Consider the following 24,441-nt stretch of genomic DNA (forward strand, 5'->3'; position numbering starts at 1 on the left):
ATTTTGCAATGGTCTTGGACTCTGCCCTTAAACAGGAAATCTTTCAGGCTCTTTCTACATTCTGTGGTTCAATGACTGTTTCATTACAGAATCACGGAAAGGTGACACTGCAGAAGGCCATTTGGCCTGTTTAGTCCGTGCTGGCTCTACAATACAGCCTGCCTCACTCCCCTCTTCTCTCCATGTTGCCCTGCTAATTCTTTTTCTACCTTCATTTGTATATATGACATCAAATAGATATGGTAACTCTCTTGAAAGATAAGGCAATCTAACGTGATCCCACCACCCACACCCTTTTCCGCCTTCCGAGCTCCCTCCACAACTCCCTGGTTCACTCATCCCTTCCCAACCAAACTCTGCAGTTCCTTGTGTTGCCAAGGGTAACGCTCCTGTACTTGTGCAGCACAGTGGCTCAGCAGTAGAGTAGCGGTACAGCGCCAGAGACCAGGGTTCGATCCTGATTACGGGCGCTGTCTGTACGGAGTTTGTACGTTCACAAGGGTTTTCTCCGGGTGCTCCGGTTCCTTTAGACACAGCGCGGAAACAGGCCCTTCGGCCCACCGGGTCCACGCCAACCAGCGATCCCCGCACATTAACACTATCCTACACACACTAGGGACAATTTTTACATTTACCAAGCCAATTAACCTACAAACCTGTACGTATTTGGAGTGTGGGAGGAAACCGAAGATCTCGGAGAAAACCCACGCAGATCACGCGGAGAACGTACAAACTCCGTACAGACAGCACCCGTAGTCAGGATCGAACCCGGGTCTCCGATGCTGCATTCGCTGTACGGCAGCAACTCTACTGCTGCGCCACCGTGACTGCCCTTTGGATTGTTTCCTCGCACACTCCAAAGATGTACAGGTTTGTAAATTGTCCCTGGTGTGCAGGGGTGATCGCGCTGGTTGGTGTGGACTCGCTGGGCCGAGGGCACTGTTTCTCTAAAGTAAAGTCTATGACATCCTTCAGCAAGAAGGAGAAGCTGTGGGAACGCCACCTCCTCAGATTGTATTTGACACTGATGTGGACACACAGAACCCCTATATCATGGAAGATGGATACACTAAGCTGGAGTAACTCATTGTGTCAGGCAGCATCTCTGGAGAAAAGGAATAGGAGGAGATGTATTGGGTCGAGACGGGGAGAGGGAATGACATTCTAAAAACACATACCTCGCATCATGGAAGGCACACTGTTTTGGGTGACCCAACTCTCATTAACACAGGTATCAGCTTGCAGTGACATGTGCCTTTCTTGTAGCGAGGCATCTCAGTTATCACTTTAAATTTGGAATCAAGCCACTTTATGATGATTTTGTGTAAGGACACTGGCCAAAGAAAACAGGACAGACATAAGGAAACATTCCTTTATACAGCGAGTGATGTGGAATGCACTGCCTGGAAGGATAATGGCTACAGGTTCAAAAGTGCATTTAAAAGAGAATTGGATAAATGGAAAGCAAAACACTTGCAGGGCTGAGAGGAAGCAGCAATGGAGCGGGACTAATTGGCGGGCTCTTTCAAGGAGACAGCAATGATGTGCTGGGCCAGATGACCTTCTCTGCTGTGTGACTCCAGGAGATTTTAGGATGGATGACTAAAAGTTGTAAAATATTACAATGGGGGTGGGAATTACTTGGTTCTGATGGTCAAAATATCTGGTGACTTTTGTTGCTCAACCCTTCGTTAAAAACTGCCTCTCCAACAAAACACCAAGTGCCGGAGTAACCCAGCGGGCCAGGCAGCGTCAGCGGAGAGAATGGGCAAGTGACCCTTGTCTGCAGAACAGCCGACACCAATGGAATCAGGGCCCCATGGCTTCTTTGTCATTGCCCGTGACGGGGGGAAAGCTTGTCCGGGCAGACACCCTCTGATCCATAAAAACCCTCATTTCATCTCGAAAAGTTTGTAACTTTAACAATTCTCAAGCCACCTTCAACATCTCTTTGCCAGTCAACGAATCTTAAATATTTAAAGCCTCTTGCCAAGGGTGGATTCTGACCCATAGGTTTCCATATCCCCCTTACAAAGTTGCTTGTTAGATATCCCAAATGCTGAGGACTATGTGAAGGAAGCTTTCAAAAGAGAGTTAGATGGAGCTCTTAGGGTCAGCGGAATCAAGGGGTATGGGGAGAAGGCAGGAACGAGGTACTGATTGCGGATGATCAGCCATCATCACATTAGACAATAGGTGCAGGAGTAGGCCATTCGGCCCTTTGAGCCAGCACCGCCATTCAATGTGATCATGGCTGATCATCCCCAATCAGTACCCCGTTCCTGCCTTCTCCCCATATCCCCTGACTCCGCTATTTTTAAGAGCCCTATCTAGCTCTCTCTTGAAAGCATCCAGAGAACCGGCCTCCACCGCCCTCTGAGGCAGAGAATTCCACCGACTCACCACTCTCTGTGAGAAAAAGTGTTTCCTCGTCTCCGTTCTAAATGGCTTACTCCTTATTCTTAAACTGTGGCCTCTGGTTCTGGACTCCCCCAACATCGGAAACATGTTTCCTGCCTCGAGCGTGTCCAAACCCTTAACAATCTTATGAATTGAATGGCAGTGCTGGCTCGAAGGGTTGAATGGCCTACTCCTGCACCTATTGTCTATGCGTCTATGTATTTATGTAACCGCAGACGCCGGTTTACATCAAAGATAGACACAGAATGCTGGAGTAACTCAGCGGGACAGGCAGTATCTCTGGAGAGAAGGAATGGGTGACGTTTCGAGTCGGTGGACCTTCTTCAGATATTCTGAACTCTGTATCTTTCTCGACGCTCTACCTATTGTTCTTGAGTTTGACCTGATGTTATTGACGTATGGATAGCGTGGAAAACGAAGCTTCGCACTGTAACGCGCGAGACGTGACGATAATAAACCTGAACCTCGGGGTAACAGGAGGTGAGGTTCTGCTGGAGTTTCTGGGATACAGAAAGTGTGACTTTAATGCTAAATACTTCATGTAAAGATAAGGACAGATGTAATATAACCTTACACCTCTCCCCTTTTACTCGTTGTCTTCCCTATGCACCATTTGGATGTGCACACATTTTTCCACCCCCCCCTTCCAACTATATTCCTTCCTCCGGCTTCACATTTCATGCCTCTTCTGATCTTATCTCAAACTTTGAGGTGGAAGATTGCAAACAGGTCTGCCCTGTTTCGACAAACGCAATCAACCCACAATCAAATAGTCCTGTCCTACAACTAGGCTGTGCATACCATACGAAAGAAGAAGAAGTTATCAAACTTTGATCTTTTCCGCTCTGGCCTTTGACCACCCACCTGCCGTTCAAAAAAACCCCTTCACCCCTACCCACCTATCACTTAAAAAAGATGGAGTGCTGGAGGAAGAAGGGTCCTGACCCCGAAACATCGTCTATCCACGTTCTCCAGGGATGCTGCCTGACCCACTGAGTTACTCCAGCACTATGTGAAACGTCACCTATCCATGTTCTCCACAGATGCTGTCTGACCCACTGAGATACTCCATCACTCTGTGAAATGTCGCCTGTCCACGTTCTCCACAGATGCTGCCTGACCCACTGAGTTACTCCAGCACTCTGTGTCTTTTCCCCCCCCCCCACCCCAAAATGCTGGTTTGATCAGCTTTGCCTGTAGGCTCGGTAAGCTGGTCAAGTTCTTTGTTGAGCCTGGCTGTGAGCGGGAGTCTATGCCTGAGCTGGTTAATCTCAGCAGGGCAGCTCGCTACATGACACCTAACCTCAGCCCCTCGGCTCGGCTGCGCTCTCACTCTCAGCGCTACCTACAAAGCCGACACATGCCTGCAGATGGGCAGGCCGAGCTGTGATGCGCCCCACGGTTGAAACAGCATTCCACCCTCTCATTCGGGGCACCCGCATTAATAACAACCTCCTGAGTGAGATCCCCGAGGCTGTTTGGCTTCTCTCCCTACACACCCCCCCCCCCCCCCCCACCCCCCGTCTCCTCCCCCCACCACCAGAATGACTGCAGACCAACTCAGAAAGTCAGCACCTGTGCTGGGGGAGGGGGAGAAATCCTCCATAAAAATAGTTTTATGGTTTGCAGCCACACTTGAATTATGTCGCCATGGTAACAACTGCAGCTACTTTAACTGGTTGCAGACAGCAAGCTGCGGCTCCCACTCTGTGATATTAAAAAGCCAGAGAGGGTGAAGGCATTTGGAAAGTGAGAGGATTAGATTGCCTGTGAAGTGACTCCTCACCTTCTGTTCCGATAGGTGTTCAGCTCCTCCTGAAGAACAGATGCTCTCTTCTGAAGGAAAGTTATCTAAAACAACAAGAAGACCAGTGATATTATCATTAAATAGCCCAAGCCCTTTCAAAAGGACAGTCAGGCTGCTACACCCTAACATTAATATTAAATCTGATGCCTGGCAAATTGAAATGCTAAAGGAACCAGCTTGCTTTCCGCTCAGTTTGATGACCCCCCCCTCTGTATATCCACAGCAAGTGAGAGAGGTTAGTATTTACAGGAGCTAGAGTGTAGAGGTAGGCAATGTGTGTTCTCTGAAGCAATTAACCATGACACAGGTGTAACGTTCACCACTGCAGGCAATGAACACAAAGGCATCTTCACCATATTGCGCCTTGCTAATACTGGTCGGTGGAATGTTGTTGTTTGTACAGGAAGGGCCTTCCTCAGTCACTGCCTTTAGGGCCTGTCCCACTCAGGCAATTTTTTCGGCGACTGTTACAGTCGTAGCAGGTCGACTGAACCCCCCCCTACAACAATGTCTACGACAAGCTACCACATGGTCGACGTCAAGGTACCGACAACCGACGACCCATTAGGACGTCCACCTATAACCACACCTACGACAACCTACGACCGCACAGGCGACAACCCGCGTCCGCCCGCGACAAGCTACGACAAGCAACGACCCTGTCGGCGACAACTGAAGACAATTGAGTCGCTGGTACCTGTCGCCGGTTGACGTGGGTAGTCGCCTATGGAATTCACTGGACAGCACCTGGTGACAACCAACAACAATTGGTGACAACCTGCATCATCCTGGTGTCAACAAGCAACAGCACCTACGACAGGAGAAGGCAGCTTGACGTCAAGCCCACAGTCGCCGAAAAGTTTTGAACATTTCAAAATCCAGCGGCGACCAGAAAAACGTTACGACTCTTTAGGCAACTTGAGGAGACGACTCACGACCATACAGGCAACACCCCGGCGACCATGTGGTGACAGCCTGGTCGCCTGTAGTCGCCGACAAATCGCCTAAGTGGGACAGGGGATTTAGTGCAGGGCTCCCGTTTGGAGTCTATACTCGTCTTTTCACCCCAAGCCCCTCTCCCCACCACTCATTAGGCTAACCTGGTGATCCAAGTTGGCACCAGGTACCTGGCTCTCCATCCCCACAAGATCCTTTCACGTCCAAATCTGCTTGACCGTGGTCATACCAGGACAGTGTTTTTTTAGAATTTAATTCGAGATGAAGCATGGAAACAGGCTCTTCGGCCCATCGAGTCTGCACCAACCATCGATTGCCCATTCACACTAGTTCTACTCTATCTAATTGACGCATCTACTCTCTACAAACTCAGAGCAGTTTACAGATGTAGTCAGGGGGGGAAAGCTGGGAAGAGAGACACACAAAGTGCTGGAGTAACTCAGCGGGTGAGGCAGCATCGCTGGAGAAAAGGAATAGGTGACGTATCGGGCCGAGACCCTTCTTCAGATTATTTTTGTAAGGTTGGACTCCAACTAGTGGAGCACTTTCCTCCCCGATGTCCAATGGCAACTGATTCCTCCGGGATCACAACAGGTCAAATACAAGCTGGACATTAAGGGCAGTCACTCGCAGCTCACCTCTGCAATCCAGCATTTGGATGAAGACTGTGATACAGTTTGAAGCTGACTGGTCCAGGAGAAAACCAAGCTGAGTATCAGTGGGCCGGTTACAGGTGAGCTGGTGCCATCAACGACAGTAGTGGAATCGGGAACCAGAGGACGCAGCTTTAAGGTGAGGGGGGGAGAATGATTTAATGGCAAACCTGAGGGATAACTTTTTACACAAAGGGTGGTAGGTGTATGGAGGTAGTTGAGACAGGGACAATGTTTAAGAAGCATTTAGACAGCTACATGGATAGGACCGGTTTAGAGGGACATGGGCCAAACGCAGGCAGGTGGGACATGTTGGTCGGCGTGGGCAAGTTGGGTCGAGGGGCCAGTTTGCACACTGTATGACTATTACTTTGCCGATGTCTTTAAGAGACAGCCTCTTTGCCGTGCCTTATATGGGAAAAGGACACATGCGGGTAATTGCTGGCCAAGTCGATGCCAAATCTGCAACAGCCTTGGAACAAGAAGCACCTGGTTCTGGAATGTAAACCTTCAGTACTATAGCTGGGGAAATTCTTGGCCCTGTTGCCTTTGTTGCATTTAGTGCACTCTGTCTTGTTTTGCTATCGTGGCGAGTAAATTAAATTCAAATGGTTGAAGACTGGCTTCTATGATGGTGGGGAACGCGGGTGGAAGTGTCTTTCCAATGGAGTCTGTGGCTAGATGAAGCCTCTTTGGGCACTGTGTGATGAGACTAATGTGCGCATGACCCGGACATGCACAGACTCCACTGCATGCAGTGTGGACATCAGCTTGCTGACACTTGTTTTTATCAGTCTGAAGAGGGTCCCAACCCAAAACGTCGGCTATCCACGTCCTCCGCAGATGCTGCCTGACCCGCCCTGCACTTTGTGTTTTGCTCAAGATTCCAGCATCTGCAGTTCTTTGTTTCTCTCTTATCTTTATGTCATTTGTGTGAAATCGTACGACACAGTTGCCATGTATGAATGCTCGGGCCCTGAATCAGATGGTGGTGGCAGGGTTGATGGGGTCAGTTAGGGGATTAATTTAGGGGCAGCACAGTGGCGCAGCGGTAGAGTAGCTTCCTTACAGTGCCAAGTCAAGTCAAGTTTATTCGTCACATACACATACGAGATATGCAGTGAAATGAAAAGTGGCAATGCTTGCGGATTGTGCAACTACAAAACAGAATGGAACAGAATCACATATTATATATTACCTATTTGTGGGAGGGGAAAAAAAGGAAAAAACAGCAATTTTAAAAAGACACCACACAACAGTAAATTGGTACAGTAAAGTTAATCCCTGGTGAGATAGGAGTTTACAGTCCTGATTTATAGTCCAGTGCTATATTTAAGAGGGAGTTAGATGTGGCCCTTGTGGTTAAAGGGATCAGGGGGCAAGGAGAGAAGGCAGGTACAGGATACTGAGTTGGATGATCAGCCATGATCATATTGAATGGCGGTGCAGGCTCGAAGGGCCGAATGGCCTACTACTGCACCTATTTTCTAATAAAAGGATGTACCTTTAGAAAGGAGATGAGGAGGAATTTCTTTGGCCAGAGGGTGGTGAATCTGTGGAATTCATTGCCACAGACGGCTTTTTCATTGGGATTTTTTACAGCGGAGATTGACAGATTCTTGATTAGTACGGGTGTCAAAGGTTACGGGGAGAAGTAGGAGAATGGGATTGAGAGGGAAAGATAGATAAGGTCTGATTGAATGGGGGAGTAGACTTGATGGGCCGAATGGCTTAATTCTGCTCCTATGACGTGACCTCTGTCCATAGCCCTCTTGAATTTATACTTCTTGTATAAAGATCACTTCCCGGCCTCTTGTGTCCAACCTCTCCCTATAGCACAGGCCCTTAAATCCTAGAACTTGTGGTTATCAATGTATTGAATTTTTTTGTTTATTTTATATTATCAATGTATATTGTATTTACAGGCCTGTAATGCTGCTGCAAGTAACAATTTCATTGTTGTGCTGACAATCAAACACTCTCGACTCTTAATTGTGGTAAATCTGCGGAGGTAAGTTCCATGTTTTGTGATTGTACTGTCAATGATGGCAGGTGATGCAGAGTGGTTTAATTTATGAGTCGTTTGGCTTTGCTGGGCTCTTTAATGAGGAACCGCAGCACAGATGTGATCGCCCGCCCGTTCCCCCCGAATCATTGGCTTAAATGCTTACACACCATCTAAACACTCCAGTATGCCCCACAGCTTTGTACAGCCAGGAGAAAAGTGGCTGGAGGTTGTGGAGCAAAACAGCTGTTGCCCCATTCTGGAGGTGAAATGTGCAGATGAAAGTGCAAGGTAAATCCGTGATGTGACAGGAATGCGTGCAGAACAATTGTTACTCTGCTGATAAGCTGCCATAAAGATTGGCTGCAATCTCCCGTTCCATTGCTTAAAGCATTCGCTACAAAAAACATCTCATCGCTGAAAGGAAAGAAAAAAAAAAGATTTGTGGCTCTAGAATTAGATAAACACAACTGGAATTTGTTTCTCTGGAATTGCTGCAGAGGAACAGGTTATCTACAGGGCAGTTTTACTGTATACGTGTTGGCATTTTCTTTTTGGTACACTGGGTCATTGTGCTGCCGTCGGGACAAATGACAATGAAACCAAAGATCCTATAGCGAGCAAGATAGTCCACTCGACGAAAAAGTCGTAGTACGCTCATGGGCAGATTCATGGGCCATTTTCGGCCCCATTTCCGTAACCGGCTTCCGTCTCCGCACCAAAGGTCCCATAGTGGAGCAAAGATAACTAGTGCGGAGACGGAAGCCGGTTACGGAAACATCCTCGTAAAAATAAAAGTTATTTGGTAAAAATCTTCTCCTCATTTTCAGAATTTAAATTTATTAACACAAACTGTTCCCCCGCAACATTGATTACACTGCGAGTCGGGTCGGGTTACTGAAATGGATGGAAAAAAGACCCACGTTCCACTCCGTTGCGTACTACACGTCAGCCCATTGCATTTAGCGGGAGTGGTCTATCTTGCTCCGCTATAGGATCTTTGCTCTTGACTCTTGAAAGTCAAGAGGAACATCACAGGAACTGGCCCTTCAGCCCACGATGTTTATATTGAACATGATGCCGAGGTAAACAAATCTCCTCTGCCTGCATATGATCCATATCTTTCCATCCCCCGCACGTCCTGGGTGGCACAGTGGAGCGGCCATAGAGCCGCTGCCTCACAGCCCCAGAGAGACCCAAGTCCGATCCTGACCGCAGGAGTTTGTGCGTTCTCCCCGGTGACTGCGTGGGTTTTCTCTGGGTGCTCCGGTTTCCTCCCATATTCCAAAGGAAGTGCAGGTTTGCAGGTTTAAGAAGGAACGGCAGACGCTGGAAAATCGAAGGTAGACAAAAAATGCTGGAGAAACTCAGCGGGTGAGGCAGCATCTATGGAGCGAAGGAAATAGGCGACGCCTATTTCCTTCGCTCCATAGATGCTGCCTCACCCGTTGAGTTTCTCCAGCATTTTTTGTCGACCAGGTTTACAGGTTAATTCGCTTCTGTAAATTGGCCCTAGTGTGTAGGATAGAAAACTGGGATAACATAGAACTGGTGTAGGAGTGACAATTAGTTGGTGAGGACTCAGTGGGTCGAAGGGCCTGTTTCAACGCTGTATCTCTAAACTAAACTAATTCCATCTAAAAGTCTCATAAAGGCCACTTTGGTATTTGCCTCCACCACCACCCCTGGCATCCAATACTCTCTGTGGAGGAGATGATTGAGGTGGTGTGGTAGCTGCCAGTGTTATTTTGGTAGTGAATTTCAATGCTTTGACAATGGACAATAGACAATAGACAATAGGTGCAGGAGTAGGCCTTCGAGCCAGCACTGCCATTCAATGTGATCATGGCTGATCATCCCCAATCAGTACCCCGTTCCTGCCTTCTCCCCATATCCCCTGACTCTGCTATTTTTAAGAGCCCTATCTAGCTCTTTCTTGAAAGCATCCAGAGAACCTGCCTCCACCGTCCTCTGAGGCAGGGAATTCCACAGACTCATCACTCTCTGTGAGAAAAAGTGTTTCCTCGTCTCCGTTCTAAATGGCTTAATCCTTATTCTTAAACTGTGGCCCCTGGTTGTGGACTCCCCCATCATCGGGAACATGTTTCCTGCCTCTAGCGTGTCCAAGCCCTTAACAATCTTATATGTTTCAATGAGATTCCCTCTTATCCTTCTAAACTCCAGAGTGTTTACCAAAGAGAAAAGTTGCCTATTTCCTTCGCTCCATAGATGCTGCCGCACCCGCTGAGTTTCTCCAGGACAAGGGGTCACAGCTTAAGGATAAGGGGGAAATCCTTTAGGACCGAGATGAGAAGAAACTTTTTCACACAGAGAGTGGTGAATCTCTGGAACTCTCTGCCACAGAGGGTAGTTGAGGCCAGTTCATTGGCTATATTTAAGAGGGAGTTAGATGTGGCCCTTGTGGCTAAAGGGATCAGGGGGTATGGAGAGAAGGCAGGTACGGGATACTGAGTTGGATGATGAGCCATGATCATATTGAATGGCGGTGCAGGCTCGAAGGGCCGAATGGCCTACTCCTGCACCTATTTTCTATGTATCTATGTATCTATGTATCCAGCATTTTTGTCTGCCTTCAAAGAGATAAAACCTGTCCTAGTCATCGTCTGCTCTGGCACTGTTGCCGTGCTGGCATCTCAACACTATACACAGCAAACAGTCGACAGGAAACACAACGTGAAATAAAATCTCACCGGAGCTGTTGTGGGAAGCAAATACTCTTCCACCACCCCACAAACCCTGCTGTAAGCTGCCACTTTGCCAGCTTCAACGAGGTGCAAGTCATCTGCACAGCTCCCTACAGGCGTCAGCCAGCCACGTATATAGTGGCGCAAGGATTCAGACAAGGACACAGCTGTATAAGGACAGCACATTTCTACATGTAACTCGTTCACTCTGCTAACTCCTTTAAGTGTATCAGGCCAGAAAACACCGAGTGAGGTGACAATGCAAATGGGTCCAGTGGCTCCATGTGATTGAGGGGTGGAGAACGGCAGTTTGTGTTCTTAATCTTAATAGCTGATCAGCCAACATACATATTAAAAAGGGGCAAAGTTGAAAGGAGATGGGTGGGGCGTCTTTTGCACAGAGAGAGCTGGCTGCCTCGGGTGGCGGTGGAGGAAGATGCAATAGTAGCATTTAAGAGATTCTTGGATAAGCACACGGATATGCAGAGGATGGAGGGATCACGTGCAGGCAGAGGAGATTAGTTCAACTTGGTGTCATGTTGGGCACGTACATTGTGGGCCGAAGGGCCTGTCCCTGTGCTGGGCTGTTCTGTGTATTATTGAATAATCACTAAAGAAGGGTCTCGATCCGAGACGTTACCCATTCCTTCTCTCCGGAGATGCTGCCTGTCCCGCTGAGCAACTCCAGCATTTTGTGTCTATCTGTGTTATTGGGACCAGATTAAGTGGGCTACTGCACACAAGTGATACTAAAATGAACGCGTTATAATTTATAGATTAATGGCAGCACGGTGGCACAACAATAGAGCTGCAGTCTTACAGCAGTCACAGGTTCAATCCTGACTATGGGTGCTGTCTGTACGGAGTTTGTACATTCTCCCTGTGACCACATGGGTTTTCTCTGGGTGCTCTGGTTTCCTCCCACACTCCAAAGACGGTCTGAAGAAGGGCCTCGACCCGAAACGTCACCCATTCCTTCTCTCCAGTGATGCTGCCCGTCCCGCTGAGTTACTCCAGCATTTTGTGCCTATCTTCGGTTTAAAGCAGCATCTGCAGTTCCTTCCGTCACATACAACAGATAATCCTCTGACATTTTCACCACCTCCATTGGGATCCCACCACTGGCCACATCTTCCCATTTCCTCCCCTTTCGGCATTCCGCAGAGACAGCTCCCTCCGTGTCTCTGGATTTAAGAGAGAGTTAGATAGAGCTCTAGGGGCTAGTGGAATCAAGGGATATGGGCAGAAGGCAGGCACGGATTATTGATTGGGGATGATCAGCCATGATCACAATGAATGGCGGTGCTGGCTCGAAGGGCCGAATGGCCTCCTCCTATGTTTCCCACACAAGTTTGCAGGTTAATTGGCTTTGGTAAGTTGTAAAAATTGTCCCTAGTGTGTGTAGGTTAGTGTATGAGGTGATCGCTGGTCAGTGCAGACTCAGTGGACCGAAGGGCCTGTTTCTGCACTGTATATCTAAAGGTCTAAAGTCTACGTGCTGGTCCAGCTGAGATTCTCGTCGATGATGACCCCCCCAGGACGTTGATGGTGGGAACTCTGATAGTAATAGCATTGAATGCCAAGGAATGCTACTGATGGCATTGGTGGCATACTGCTCGAGAGGGAAATGTCCCATTGTTTCTGTCCTGTTGCTGCCTCAGCGTTGGTGAGATATCTCACAGTGACCAGGACCAGCTACATGGTGAAGCATTGGAAAGGTAGCTGACACCCACGGACAAAGACATCCATCACAGAACAAATTAATCGCTTCAGAAGACAGGAAGGAAACTGACGAGGTTTACCTGAGACTTCATGGAATCAATGGTGTCTTCAAGTTCTTTCTGGATGGCAGCGGGCATCAGTCCTTTGATTTTCATCTCGCACTCTTGCTGGGTTTGAACGATCTGAAACGAAAGCGGGGAGAATGTCAATCAGTTCATACTATTAACTAAAGGCTGTCGTGTCTTACATGATGGACAAAGTCTGCCGATGATGCGACTGAACGTGGAGACTTGTCAGAAATGGAACGTGTTGTTATTAAAGGGATGAAGACAAACATATTTACCACCACCTCAATGCAGTCAATTAAGCATTTCTGTATCTAACTCGAAATAGCCAGTGCATTATAGGCAACACAGCAGCCAATCCTCCACCTGCAAGCCCCCATGACAATGTGGTAATGTGGTTACCTTACGAGGAAAGATTAAAAACATTGGGCTTCACTTTTTGGAGTTTGGAAGAATAAAAGGTAGCTTCGTTCAACATACTCGATATAATTGAGGGTAGACACTAGCTGTACGCAATCCATATCCCTCCATTCCCTGCGTATCTACGTGTCTGTCTAAAAGGCATAAGAGCATGCCCGAAAGGTCACCCATTCCGTCTCTCCAGAGATGCTGCCTAAATCGCTGAGTTACTCCAGTATTTTGTGTCCACCTTCGATTTAAAGCAGCATCTGCAGTTCTTTCTTACGCATAAGGGTATGCTTACTCTTCATCCCATGGTTTGACGGCGGGAATGGTCCACAGTGGATGTCTCTCTATAAGGGAGTCCTCCCCCTTTACTTCGGGGACCTGGGGTGGAGAGTGTTGCACATGGCTGTGTCCTGTAACAGGTACTTGAGCCGGTTCACGTACTCGCCAGCCGCCTGTCACTTCTGTGGCGAGGAAGAGACTGTGTTCCATTTGTACGTGCAGTGTGAGAGGTTGCAGCCCCTGTTCGACTATCTGAAGGGGCTACTCCTCAAGCTTTGGCTACATTTTAGCCCCACACTCCTAATATTTGGGCAGCCGGTACAGAGGGGGGAAGGTCGGGAGGGAGGGGGCGATCTCCCTGTCCGTCTGCTCCTGGGCCTGGCCAAGATGGGCATTCGCGGATCTAGGCAGCGGGTAGTCGAAGGCCGCACCAGGGTTGACTGCCTGCCCCTTTCCCGGGGTGACGTCCGTGCCCGCGTGTCCCTGGAGAGGGAACACACACGCGGTGTCCACGGGGACTTTGGAGGCCTTCCGTGAATGCTGCTCCCCGCGGGAGGTTGAGTGTTTTGTTGATAAAGTTGCCGTTATATTAATTTGATGATCGTTTGTTTGTAAAACTGTCAACATAGGCAGTCTTTGATTGCGCTAATTTGTGTATTTATTTTTATAATTATTTGTATAATAAAAATAAAAATTTAAAAAATGGTTTACAGACCTGCAATGACCAGGTGATCTGTTTTCATGCCATTGCTTATGGGATAAACTTTGACTATGAAACTGGAGTGATCTCCCATATCTTTAACTTGCTCTGCTTTCATCTGGAGTTAGTCTAACTGAATGGAACCGAGCTATCAAACTTGGTAGTGAAAAGAAAGGGCAACACCTTCTGCGTCTAAATGCTGAGCAAATGCAACTTAGATTCCATTAGGTGTCTCAGTCAAGAGTCCCAGAACTAGCATTCTGCAGATACTGTGAGCATGGGAACTGCATAAATATAGATTGGAGTAGATTAACAACAGCCCTCATTCATGTTGTGCCTCAAACAATAAAAATGTTCCAGGCAAAATTCTGCCTGAGTTAAACATGTTAAGAACAGTTGTATAACACCGAGTCAAAGTTTTATGGAGCAACAGATCTGTAAAGATCTACAGAAATAATTTGAGATCTTAGGAGCAAGGTATTTGAGGCAAGATAGACACAAAATGCTGGAGTAACTCAGTGGGATAGGGCAGCATCTCTGGAGAGGAGGAATGGGTGACGTTTCGGGTCGAAACTCTTCTTGAGACTGATCTCCAGAGATGCTGCTTGTCCAGTTGAGTTACTCCAGCATTTTGTGTCTATTTTTGGTTTAAACCAGCATCTGCAGCTCCTTCCGATGTATTTGAGGCAAGGATGCCAAACCCCAATCTGCGCTGGATTTTGATATGGATGAGAAATGGATGAACCACCTGGTGGCGCAGCAACGGTTGCCTCGCCAACAGCCTGTCTCATCCTTTCCTTCCTTTGTTGTTTTATAGTATGTGTTAGAGGTATGTTTTAGTGTTCTTTAGCTTTGGTTTATGTGGGGGGTGGGGATTGGGGGAAACTTTTTTTAATCTCTTATCTCGACGGAGATGCGATTTTTTCCCCATATCGTATCTCCGTCTGCACTGCAGCCTAACATTGAGGAGCTGGCGGCCTCTTGCTGGGGATCGACTTTGGAAGCTCCAACCGCGAGAGCCAGTGAACTTTAACATCGTGGAGCTCGCGGTCCTTTGTTTGGGGACCGACTTTGGGAGCTCCATCCCCGGGAGCTTCGACGCCCCGATTGCGGGAGCTTCAACCGCCCCGATGTGGGGTCTTCGATCGCCGGCTGTGGGAGATAATAGACAATAGACAATAGGTGCAGGAGTAGGCCATTCGGCCCTTCGAGTCTTACCATGTGATCATGGCTGATCATCCCCAATCAGTACCCCGTTCCTGCCTTCTCCTCATATCCCCTGACTCCGCTATTTTTAAGAGCCCTATCTAGCTCTTTCTTGAAAGCATCCAGAGAACCTGCCTCCACCACCCTCTGAGGCAGAGAATTCCACAGACTCACCACTCTCTGTGAGAAAAAGGTTTCCTTGTCTCCATTCTAAATGGCTTACTCCTTATTCTTAAACTATGGCCCCTGGTTCTGGTCTCCCCCAACATCGGGAACATGTTTCCTGCCTCTTAATAATAATAATAATGGATGGGATTTATATAGCGCCTTTCTAATACTCAAGGCGCTTTACATCGCATTATTCATTCACTCCTCAGTCACACTCGGTGGTGGTAAGCTACTTCTGTAGCCACAGCTGCCCTGGGGCAGACTGACGGGAGCGTGGCTGCCATTCTGCGCCTACGGCCCCTCCGACCACCACCAATCACTAACACACATTCAACCACAGGCAAAGGTGGGTGAAGTGTCTTGCCCAAGGACACAACGACAGTATGCACTCCAAGCGGGATTCGAACCAGCCACCTTCCGGTCGCCAGCCGAACACTTAGCCCATTGTGCCATCTGGCGTCCCTGTCTGCCTCTGTCTGTCTGCCTCTTGCCTGTCCAAGCCCTTAACAATCTTATATGTTATGACTGCGGATGGTTCGATTGCCCCGACCACGGGACAATAAAGAGGAAAGAAAATTAGACTTTATTGCCTTCCATCACAGTGAGGAATCGGCTGTGGTGGATGTTTATGTTAACTTTTATGTATTGTCTGTCTCGAAATGGGCAATAGACAGGGTTGTGCATTATCACCCCTGTTATTTGCCCTTGCGATTGAACCTCTAGCGGAAAGTATAAGAGTACATCCGAATATTCACGGCTATAACACTAAATACTCCAATAATAAAATATCATTATATGCAGATGATGTATTATTATATATCACCAATTCCCAAGTTAGCATTCCAAGTATATTAAATCTTATAGAGGAATTTGGTTCCTTTTCAGGATATAGAATGTATCCTTCAGGAAGCAACTATAACATTCCTTTGCATTACATCAGCTCGACCAGCTGCGCCACCGCTTGCTGCTGCCACCTGGGAACCTTCTGCTGTGTTAACATAGAACTGGCGTGAACGGGTGGATGTGGTGGGCCGAAGAGCTTGTTTCCATGCTGTACATCTAAACTAAAGGTTGCCACATAAATGAGACATTAGGACAGACAAGGAAAAGGCCGAACAACATGGCAGGTTTTCAGGAATTCCTTGGAGAAAGTGAGAGGGAGGCAGAGAGGTGGGGAGCAGCAAGGAAAGAATTCCTTGGGGAAAGAGGAAGAGGTAGAGAGGAGGAGGGAAACAAATTCCAGGGTGCAGCCGATATTGGCACCCCCATTAAAAGCCCTGTCCCATGGTACGAGTTCATTCCAAGAGCTCTCGTGGTAAGCACGGAGAATGAACGTACCGGGTACGTCGGAGCTCGGGGACGTCTCTAAGTGCTAACGGCAGGTACTCGGGAAGACTCGCTAACGGCAGGTAAGCACAGGAAGACTCGTGAACATTTTTCAACATGTTGAAAAATGTCCACGAGAGCCCCGAGTACCTGCGAGTGGCCATTACCGTAAATCTCTGAGTTCGAATCAGGTCAAACTTGGGAGAGCTCTTGGAATGAACTCGTACCGTGGGACAGGGCTTTTCATCTGGCGGGAAGCGGGGTGGGGGCCAACTTTGAAAGAGGCAACACCGTCGCAGGTCTGTCCTACGCATACAAAATTGTGCAACAACCTCAAGTGAGGGAGCCAAATCGGCGGTCTGGATATCTGACTGAACCTTAGCAGTGGTCAGAGCCCCACCGGATTTTGCAGAGGCAGCTTTCAGTAGGTTGCTCAGTTATTTCTCACCTGTCAGCCTGTTCTGCATCTTTCTAAAACACTTTAGCTGCAGCGATATATCTTTGAAGTCTGTAAGGCACAGATCCGATTCCCATCAAAACAAGGATGTCAAAAAAGAAAAAAGATCTGTAACATGTTCCTATAACTCAGTGTGATAATAAGGAGAACACCAAACAGATGCTATCCATATCATTTTGAACGCTTTAAAAAAATCTTCAGTTTTTGGCTTCAAAAGATGATCAGGCACCCCGCCCTCACTCTCACCTCACCTACTCATGAAAGCCTCTTTACTGCTGCCTTGTCAGTGAGGACTTGAACCTCAGTGAATTCTGACAATGCCACTAAATTATTGTTCTTGGGGACAACAACCCACCTTGCTGCGAATCACAGCTGCAATTAAAGATGAACGAGGGAGGGGTGGGTATAGGGGTGGATCACAGTTTTACTTGACTCATGGCATCAAACGTCTTTCAAGGACAGCTTCTTCTGCATTTCAAAATAAAGCAAAACTCTGAATAAGACGACTTCTTCATATCCACCTTCAACCCATTGTGTCCTTAATGTTAATATTCTATAGAATATGGTGGTGGGGGGGGCGGGGGCGGGCAGTCACTGCTCTAGACATCGTGCAGCTTCAGTCTAAAAACAGACTGAGCTGCATGGTGCTCACTCAGGGTGAGGGATAGATCCCAAACTGCTTCAAGCATTGACACTGAGCCACATGGTAATGGATGGGAGGGGGAGAGGGAGAGAGGGGGAGAGGGAAACATAGAAATTAGGTGTAGGCCATTCAGCCCTTCGAGCCTGCACCGCCATTCAATATGATCATGGCTGATCATCCAACTCAGTATCCCGTACCTGCTTTCTCTCCATACCCCCTGATCCCTTTAGCCACAAGGGCCACATCTAACTCCCTCTTAAATATAGCTAATGAACTGGCCTCAACTACTTTCTGTGGCAGAGAATTCCAGAGATTCACCACTCTCTGTGTGAAAAATGTTTTTCTCATCTCGGTCCTAAAAGATTTCCCCCTTATCCTTAAACTGTGACCCCTTGTTCTGGACTTCCCCAACATCGGGAACAATCTTCCTGCATCTAGCCTGTCCAACCCCTTAAGAATTTTGTAAGAGGGAGAGGGAGAGGGAGAGGGAGAGGGAGAGGGAGAGGGAGAGGGAGAGGAAGAGGGAGAGGGAGAGGGAGAGGGAGAGGGAGAGGGAGAGGGAGAGGGAGAGGGAGAGGGAGAGGGAGAGGGAGAGGGAGAGGGAGAGGGAGAGGGAGAGGGAGAGGGAGAGGGAGAGAGAGAGAGAGAGGGAGAGGGAGAGGGAGAGGGAGAGGGAGAGGGAGAGAGAGAGGGAGAGGGAGAGACCTGCAGGCTTGGTATTCAATTGTTCATCCAGGTACATTTTTAATATTTTGGGTGTTCTACCTTACTCACTTGCAGGGATTCAGATATTCAGATATCATTCTTTCAATGATGTCTTGTTTTCAATTGCACTCTATCCTAAAGGTAGTGTTCTACATTATAGGAAGGATCTAACCTATTTAATAGAGTTTTTGGGTGCTTGCAACAGTCTGCTAGGGGGTGGTGATGGAACCATATACAACAGTGGAACATAGAGACGTTTAGATAGGCACATGGATATGCAGGAATGGAGGGATATGGACCAAGTGCAAGCAGCTGCTATCGTTTTTGAAAAAGATCTAGAGTGCTGGGGTAACTCAGCGGGTAAGGTAGCAACCCTGGAGAATGTGGATAGATGAGGTTTTGGTTTGGGACCCTTCTTCAAATTCTCTTGGCATTATGTTTGCCGTGGACATTGTGGGCCGAAGGGCCTGTTCCTGTGCTGTACTGTTCTATGTTCTTTCCTGTCAATGCTTGCTCGTCGCAGACTGAGTTTTCTTTCACAAAAATGCTGGAGAAACTCAGCGGGTGCAGCAGCATCTATGGAGCGAAGGAAATAGGCAAAGTTTCGTCCCGAAACGTTACCTATTTCCTTCGCTCCATAGATGCTGCTGCACCCGCTGAGTTTCTCCAGCATTTTTGTGTACCTTCGATTTTCCCGCATCTGCAGTTCCTTCTTAAACACAAGTTTTCTTTCACACCGGCTTGGTGTACTTTTATTCTCAGCTTTTACAGGTTTCAGCAGATGCTTTCCCTTGGGTGAGGCTGAGTTGAAACAAGAGCGTGTGAGCTGTGGCACAAGGATTAACACCACTGCTCAGGGATGGGTGCCATGCAGCCAGTTCCTGCCCGCTCTCCACAAACCCTGAGGAAAAAAGACAGGCTCCTTCCAAAGTGGCAAGGACTTCAAAGTCATTCTGCAAGACAGCTTTTTGAACACCTCATCGAAAGAAGCTCTGCCAAAACTCAAGGATGCAAGTAGTAAATGGTGAGAAAGAGAAAAACAGAGACCGATGCTCCAAATAAAATAATAAAAAAGCCTTAATCTCCTCGGTGTATCACGGCAATCAGGCAAGATAATATAATCTACAAGTAAAATGTTATTAGCAGTAAGATCACTAATTGCTATGCTTGTCACTCAGACATGTGTGACCAAACACTCTCAGCAGGAGGGAGGACTCTTCTGCAAAGGTGTGAGGTGATACAGGAATTGAGAAACTGCTGCTAAGAACAGTTCACTGCATCATTGTTTCAGCCTCAGTAATGACCAGATAACTCAAATAGGAATAACAGCTTCCTAAAAAAACATAAAGTGCCTGTGTAACTCAGGGGGTCAGACAGCATCTCTGGGTGTCATGGATAGGTGACGTTTTAGGTCGGGACCCTTCTATGGATGGACCCTGAAGAAGGATCCCGAAGGATCCCGACCCGAAACGTCACTTATTCGTGACGAAATGGGAAAAATAGATCAGCCATGATCGAATTGTGGAGCAGACTCGATGGGCCGAATGGTCTAATTCTGCTCCTATATCTTATGAAAAGGAAGACAGATTTGTGTAGAGCCTTTTGTAACAACAATATATCTCACTACGCTAAACAATCAAAGTCATAGTGATAGTATCATGTAGCATGGAAACAGACCCTTCAGCCCCATCTTAAGCTGACCCCATATTCATCTGAACATTTCCTATCCATATATCTATTAAGTGCTGGCATAGTAAGTTCGAAAGTGTAATCAATCTTGTGTGGCCAACCCAACAGTAAGGAGATGCTGACCAAATAACGGCAAGTCATCCAATGGGAGGATTAATTATGTCTCAAATTTAACATCTTATTTGAGTTCATAGCTTAACAGTTGCCCTGCCCAGAACGAGGCCCGGCTTGGAACCATCTTCTACATCGGCTTTCTATACATCTACATTAAGGTTACAGCTTCATTACTTAATTTGAAGGTGTCCTTCCATGGTCCATAACCAAGCCTTTCCATCAGGCCCTTCATCCCATCATGTCCACGCTGACCAACATGCCCCATCAACACTGGTCCCACCTGCCCACGTTTGTCCCATATACCTCTAAACCTATCCTATCCATGTACCTGTCTAAATGACAATAGACAATAGGTGCAGGAGTAGGCCATTCGGTCCTTCGAGCCAGCACCACCATTCAATGTGATCATGGCTGATCATCCCCAATCAGTACCCCGTTCCTGCCTTCTCCCCATATCCCCGCTATTTTTAAGAGCCCTATCTAGCTCTCTCTTGAAAGCATCGAGAGAACTTGCCTCCACAGCCCTCTGAGGCAGAGAATTCCACAGACTCACCACTCTGTGAGAAAAAGTGTTTCCTCGTCTCCGTTCTAAATGGCTTACTCCTTTTTCTTAAACTGTGGCCCCTGGTTCTGGTCTCCCCCAACATCGGGAACATGTTTCCTGCCTCTAGCGTGTCCAAGCCCTTGACAATAAATGCTTCTTTAACATTGTGGTAGTCCCTGCCTCAACTACCTCCTCCTGACCCAACTACCTCTTTCTGCCTCAACTACCTCCTCTTTCTCAGGCCATTCCCCCGGATCAAGGTTTAGGTTTATTATCATCACATGTACCGACGTACAATGAAAAGCTTTGTTTTGCATGCTACCCAATCAAATCAGATAATATTATACATAAATACAATCAAGTCCAAGTCAAGTGCAATAGGTAGAGCATAGGGGAAGATACAGAATGCAGAATAGAGCTGTCAAGCATTGTAGCGCACCAGTTCCATATGGGGTTCTACCACCAAGACAGCACATGGTTTAGCTGTCTGCTTCAGTGTGCTGTCCTATGGACATTTAAAAAGCAAAAACACAGGTAAAGAGAGTTGTGGGGGTGGGGGCTTGGGTGGGGATGCTGCTAAGAATCACCTTACTTTTAGGCCTGTCTGCTAATGTGACTGGATGAGTGATTACTCCATCAACACTGTCTGCTGGGCAATTGCATGAACATTTCTGAGCACTTTGCAGGAGCATTCTAGCATAAATGACAAGGTCTGTATCAATCACAGAATACTGATAGTTACAAGAAGCAATTAGGATGGCAAATATTATGTTAGCTTTTACTGTGAGTGCGTTGGAGTTTTAGAGTAGTGGATTGCTGTGGCAACTAAACAAGGCTCAGGTGAGATCACACCTGAGGTGCAGTGTTCCATTTGTTCTCCAATGAGAGTGTAATTATAATGGAGATTCACTCAACTGAGCCTGAGATTTTCATTAGGAGAGGTTGAGCTGAATGATTCTACATCCTTTGGAGATTCAGAAGAAGTTCTGGAGGGCAATGCTTTTCAGAGGCAAAGTTTAAAGGAGATGCATGGGGCAGGTTTCTGTTTACACAGAGGGTGGTGGGTGCCTGGAACGCACTGCCAGGGGTGGTGGTGCAGACAAATGCAATAGTGGCGTTTTAAGAGGCTTTTAGATAAGCAGGGATATGGATCATCTGCAAGCAAATGAGATTAATAGACAATAGGTGCAGGAGTAGGCCATTTGGCCCTTCGAGCCAGCATCGCCATTCAATGTGATCATGGCTGATCATCCCCAATCAGTACCCCGTTCCTGCCTTCTCCCCATATCCCCTGACTCCGCTATTTTTAAGAGCCCTATCTAGCTCTCTCTTGAAAGCATCCAGGGAACCTGCCTCCACTGCCCTCTGAGGCAGAGAATTCCACCGACTCACCACTCTCTGTGAGAAAAAGTGTTTCCTCGTCTCCGTTCTAAATGCCTTACTCCTTATTCTTAACCTGTGGCCCCTGGTTCTGGATTCCCCCACATCGGGAACATGTTTCCTGCCTCTAGCGTGTCCAAGCCCTTAACAATCTTATATGTTTCAATGAGATTCCCTCTCATCCTTCTAAACTCCAGAGTGTACAAACCCAGCTGCTCCATTCTCTCAGCATACGACAGTCCCGCTATCCTGGGAATTAACCTTGTAAACCTACGCTGCACTCCCTCAATAGCAAGAATGTCCTTCCTCAAATTAGGGGACCAAAACTGCACACAATACTCCAGGTGTTGTCTCACTAGGGCGCTGTACAACTGCAGAAGGACAACTTTGCTCCAATATTCGATTCCTCTTGTTATAAAGGCCAACATGCCATTCGTTTTCTTCACTGACACAACATAACATTGTGTTTGGTACGGACATTGTAGGCCGAAGGGTCTGTTCCTGTACTGTTCTATGTTCTATATTAAGAAGAAAAGTGATCTCATTTTAATGCAAGATATTCCGATGAAATTTGAGCACTTTGATGCTTAGAGGTTTTTTCCTTGGGGGGCGGGGAGTCAGGAATTCGGCATCACTTTCTCTCAGTAGTCTCCAAAATAGTCTACACTTTCTCTAAGGATATCCTTGCATTTCCATTTCATCTTTCGCCATCTAAGGACATCCCTAAATGCTTGCCATGTGATAAAGTATTTTTGAAGTATAGTCTTAGTTCCAATGCCAATTCACACACTACACGCATCCACAGAAGGCAGTTAAATACATCACTAGACAATTTGATTTATTGTCGTTGGCTGGGAGATAAATGTTGGCCAAGACTTTGTAGAAACTTGCCCAGCTTTTTACCTAAGGGTAGATGATGCTTATTTTTTTCCATGTCATCCAACAAACAGCTCCTTGCAGTGAGGTATTCCTGCAGTCGGGCCCTAGAGGATCAGCCTATTGTGTTGTATAAGTTCTGTTTAGTTCATTGTTGTCACGTGGACCGGGGAACAGTGAAAAACCTTTGTCCGTGTGCTATCCTATTTATGAGAAAACTATGCGTGGATACAATTAAAACGTCCACAGAGCACAGATAAAGGATAATGGGTACAGAATTTAGTGCAAGATAAAGTCCGATTAACGATGGTTGAAAAGTCTTCAATGAGATAGATCGCAGATCAGGATTGCACTTGAGCAGGAGAGAGGACCGTTCTTGTCTGACAACAGCTGGGAAGAAACTGTCCCTGAACCTGGAGGTGTGCGTTTTCAAATTTATGTACCTCTTGCCTGTTGGGAGAGGGGAGAAAAGGGAGTGACTGGGGTGAGGCTAGTCCTCGATTATGCTGGTGGCCTTGCTGAGCAGCGTGATGTATAGATGGAGTAAATGGAAGATTTACATAATGGTTTGGGCTGGTTCCACAACTCTCTGCAATTTCAGGCAGTGTTGGATGGAGCTGTTACCAAATCAGACTGCGATGCATCCTGATAAAATGCTTTCTACGGCACATCTGTAGAAGTTGGTGAGGGCTGTCAGGGACACGCCAAACTTGCTAAGCCTTCAAAGGAAGTAGAGAGTTGGTGTGCTTTCATGGCCATAGCTTCGATATGGTTGGTCCAGGATGACATACGTTCAGAGTCCGGTGACCTGCAGAGCCGAATCCCAACGTTATTAAGTTATTTATATGTGGACAAGTGCTGCGGAGTATGTTCAGGCAGGAATGCTTAGCCATTCTTCATGAGCATCCATGAACCTGTCTTCATCAGCAGGTTGATGGTGGCGAGAGTCAACAACTTCAACTTCCTGGGAGTGCATATCTCTGAAGATCAATCTTAGCCACAGCACATTGACGTAATCATAAAGAAAGCCCATCAACGCCGCTACTTCCTTGAGGAATAAGGCAGTCTGTCCAGGAACACTTCTACAGCTGTACAGTGGAGAGCATGGTTACATCATGGCCTGGTTCGACAACTGGAGCACCCAGGAACGAAGGAGATTACAGAGAGTGGTAGACACGACCCCATCACGGGTACTGACCTCCCACCATCTAAGAGACCACCTGATTCAAGAAAAACTACTTCCCAACAATCATCAGGCTCTTGAACGCTACACACCAACTATGAACTTCTGTCGACTGTCTTTAGTTGCACATAGAATTCTGAGGGTTTTCTTGCACCAGGTTTGTGGTAATTCATGTATTGGATTTGTGTTTATTACAGTTTAGTTTAGTTTTAGTTTTTCAGTTTAGTTTAGAGACACAGCGCGGAAACAGACCCTTCAGCCCACCGAGTCCTCGCCGACCAGCGATCCCCGCACATTAACACTATCCTGCACACACTAGAGACAATTTACATTTACATGAAGCCAATTAACCTACAAACTTGTACGTCTTTGGAGTGTGGGAGGAAACCGCAGATCTCGGAGAAAACCCATGCGTTCACTGGGAGAAC

At 47.2% G+C, this 24,441-nt stretch overlaps 1 protein-coding gene across 6 annotated transcripts in view; it reads right to left on the bottom strand.

Moving 5' to 3' along the window:
* The window catches only part of cep112 (centrosomal protein 112), a 320,895-nt gene that overhangs the window by 3,402 nt on the left and 293,052 nt on the right, over positions 1-24,441 (bottom strand). For 5 of the 6 annotated variants that reach the window (XM_033044129.1, XM_033044127.1, XM_033044128.1 and 2 more), the window contains 2 exons: positions 12,351-12,452; positions 4,208-4,272 (listed from right to left, as the gene is read on the bottom strand). In XM_033044129.1, coding sequence (XP_032900020.1) covers positions 4,208-4,272; positions 12,351-12,452 — 167 coding nt within the window. Of the gene's footprint in view, positions 1-4,203; positions 4,273-12,350; positions 12,453-24,441 lie in introns of those variants that run through there. The other variant, XM_033044126.1, reaches the window with a different exon arrangement.

This window comes from Amblyraja radiata, chromosome 26, assembly GCF_010909765.2.
Source record: "Amblyraja radiata isolate CabotCenter1 chromosome 26, sAmbRad1.1.pri, whole genome shotgun sequence".
NCBI lineage: Eukaryota > Metazoa > Chordata > Chondrichthyes > Rajiformes > Rajidae > Amblyraja > Amblyraja radiata.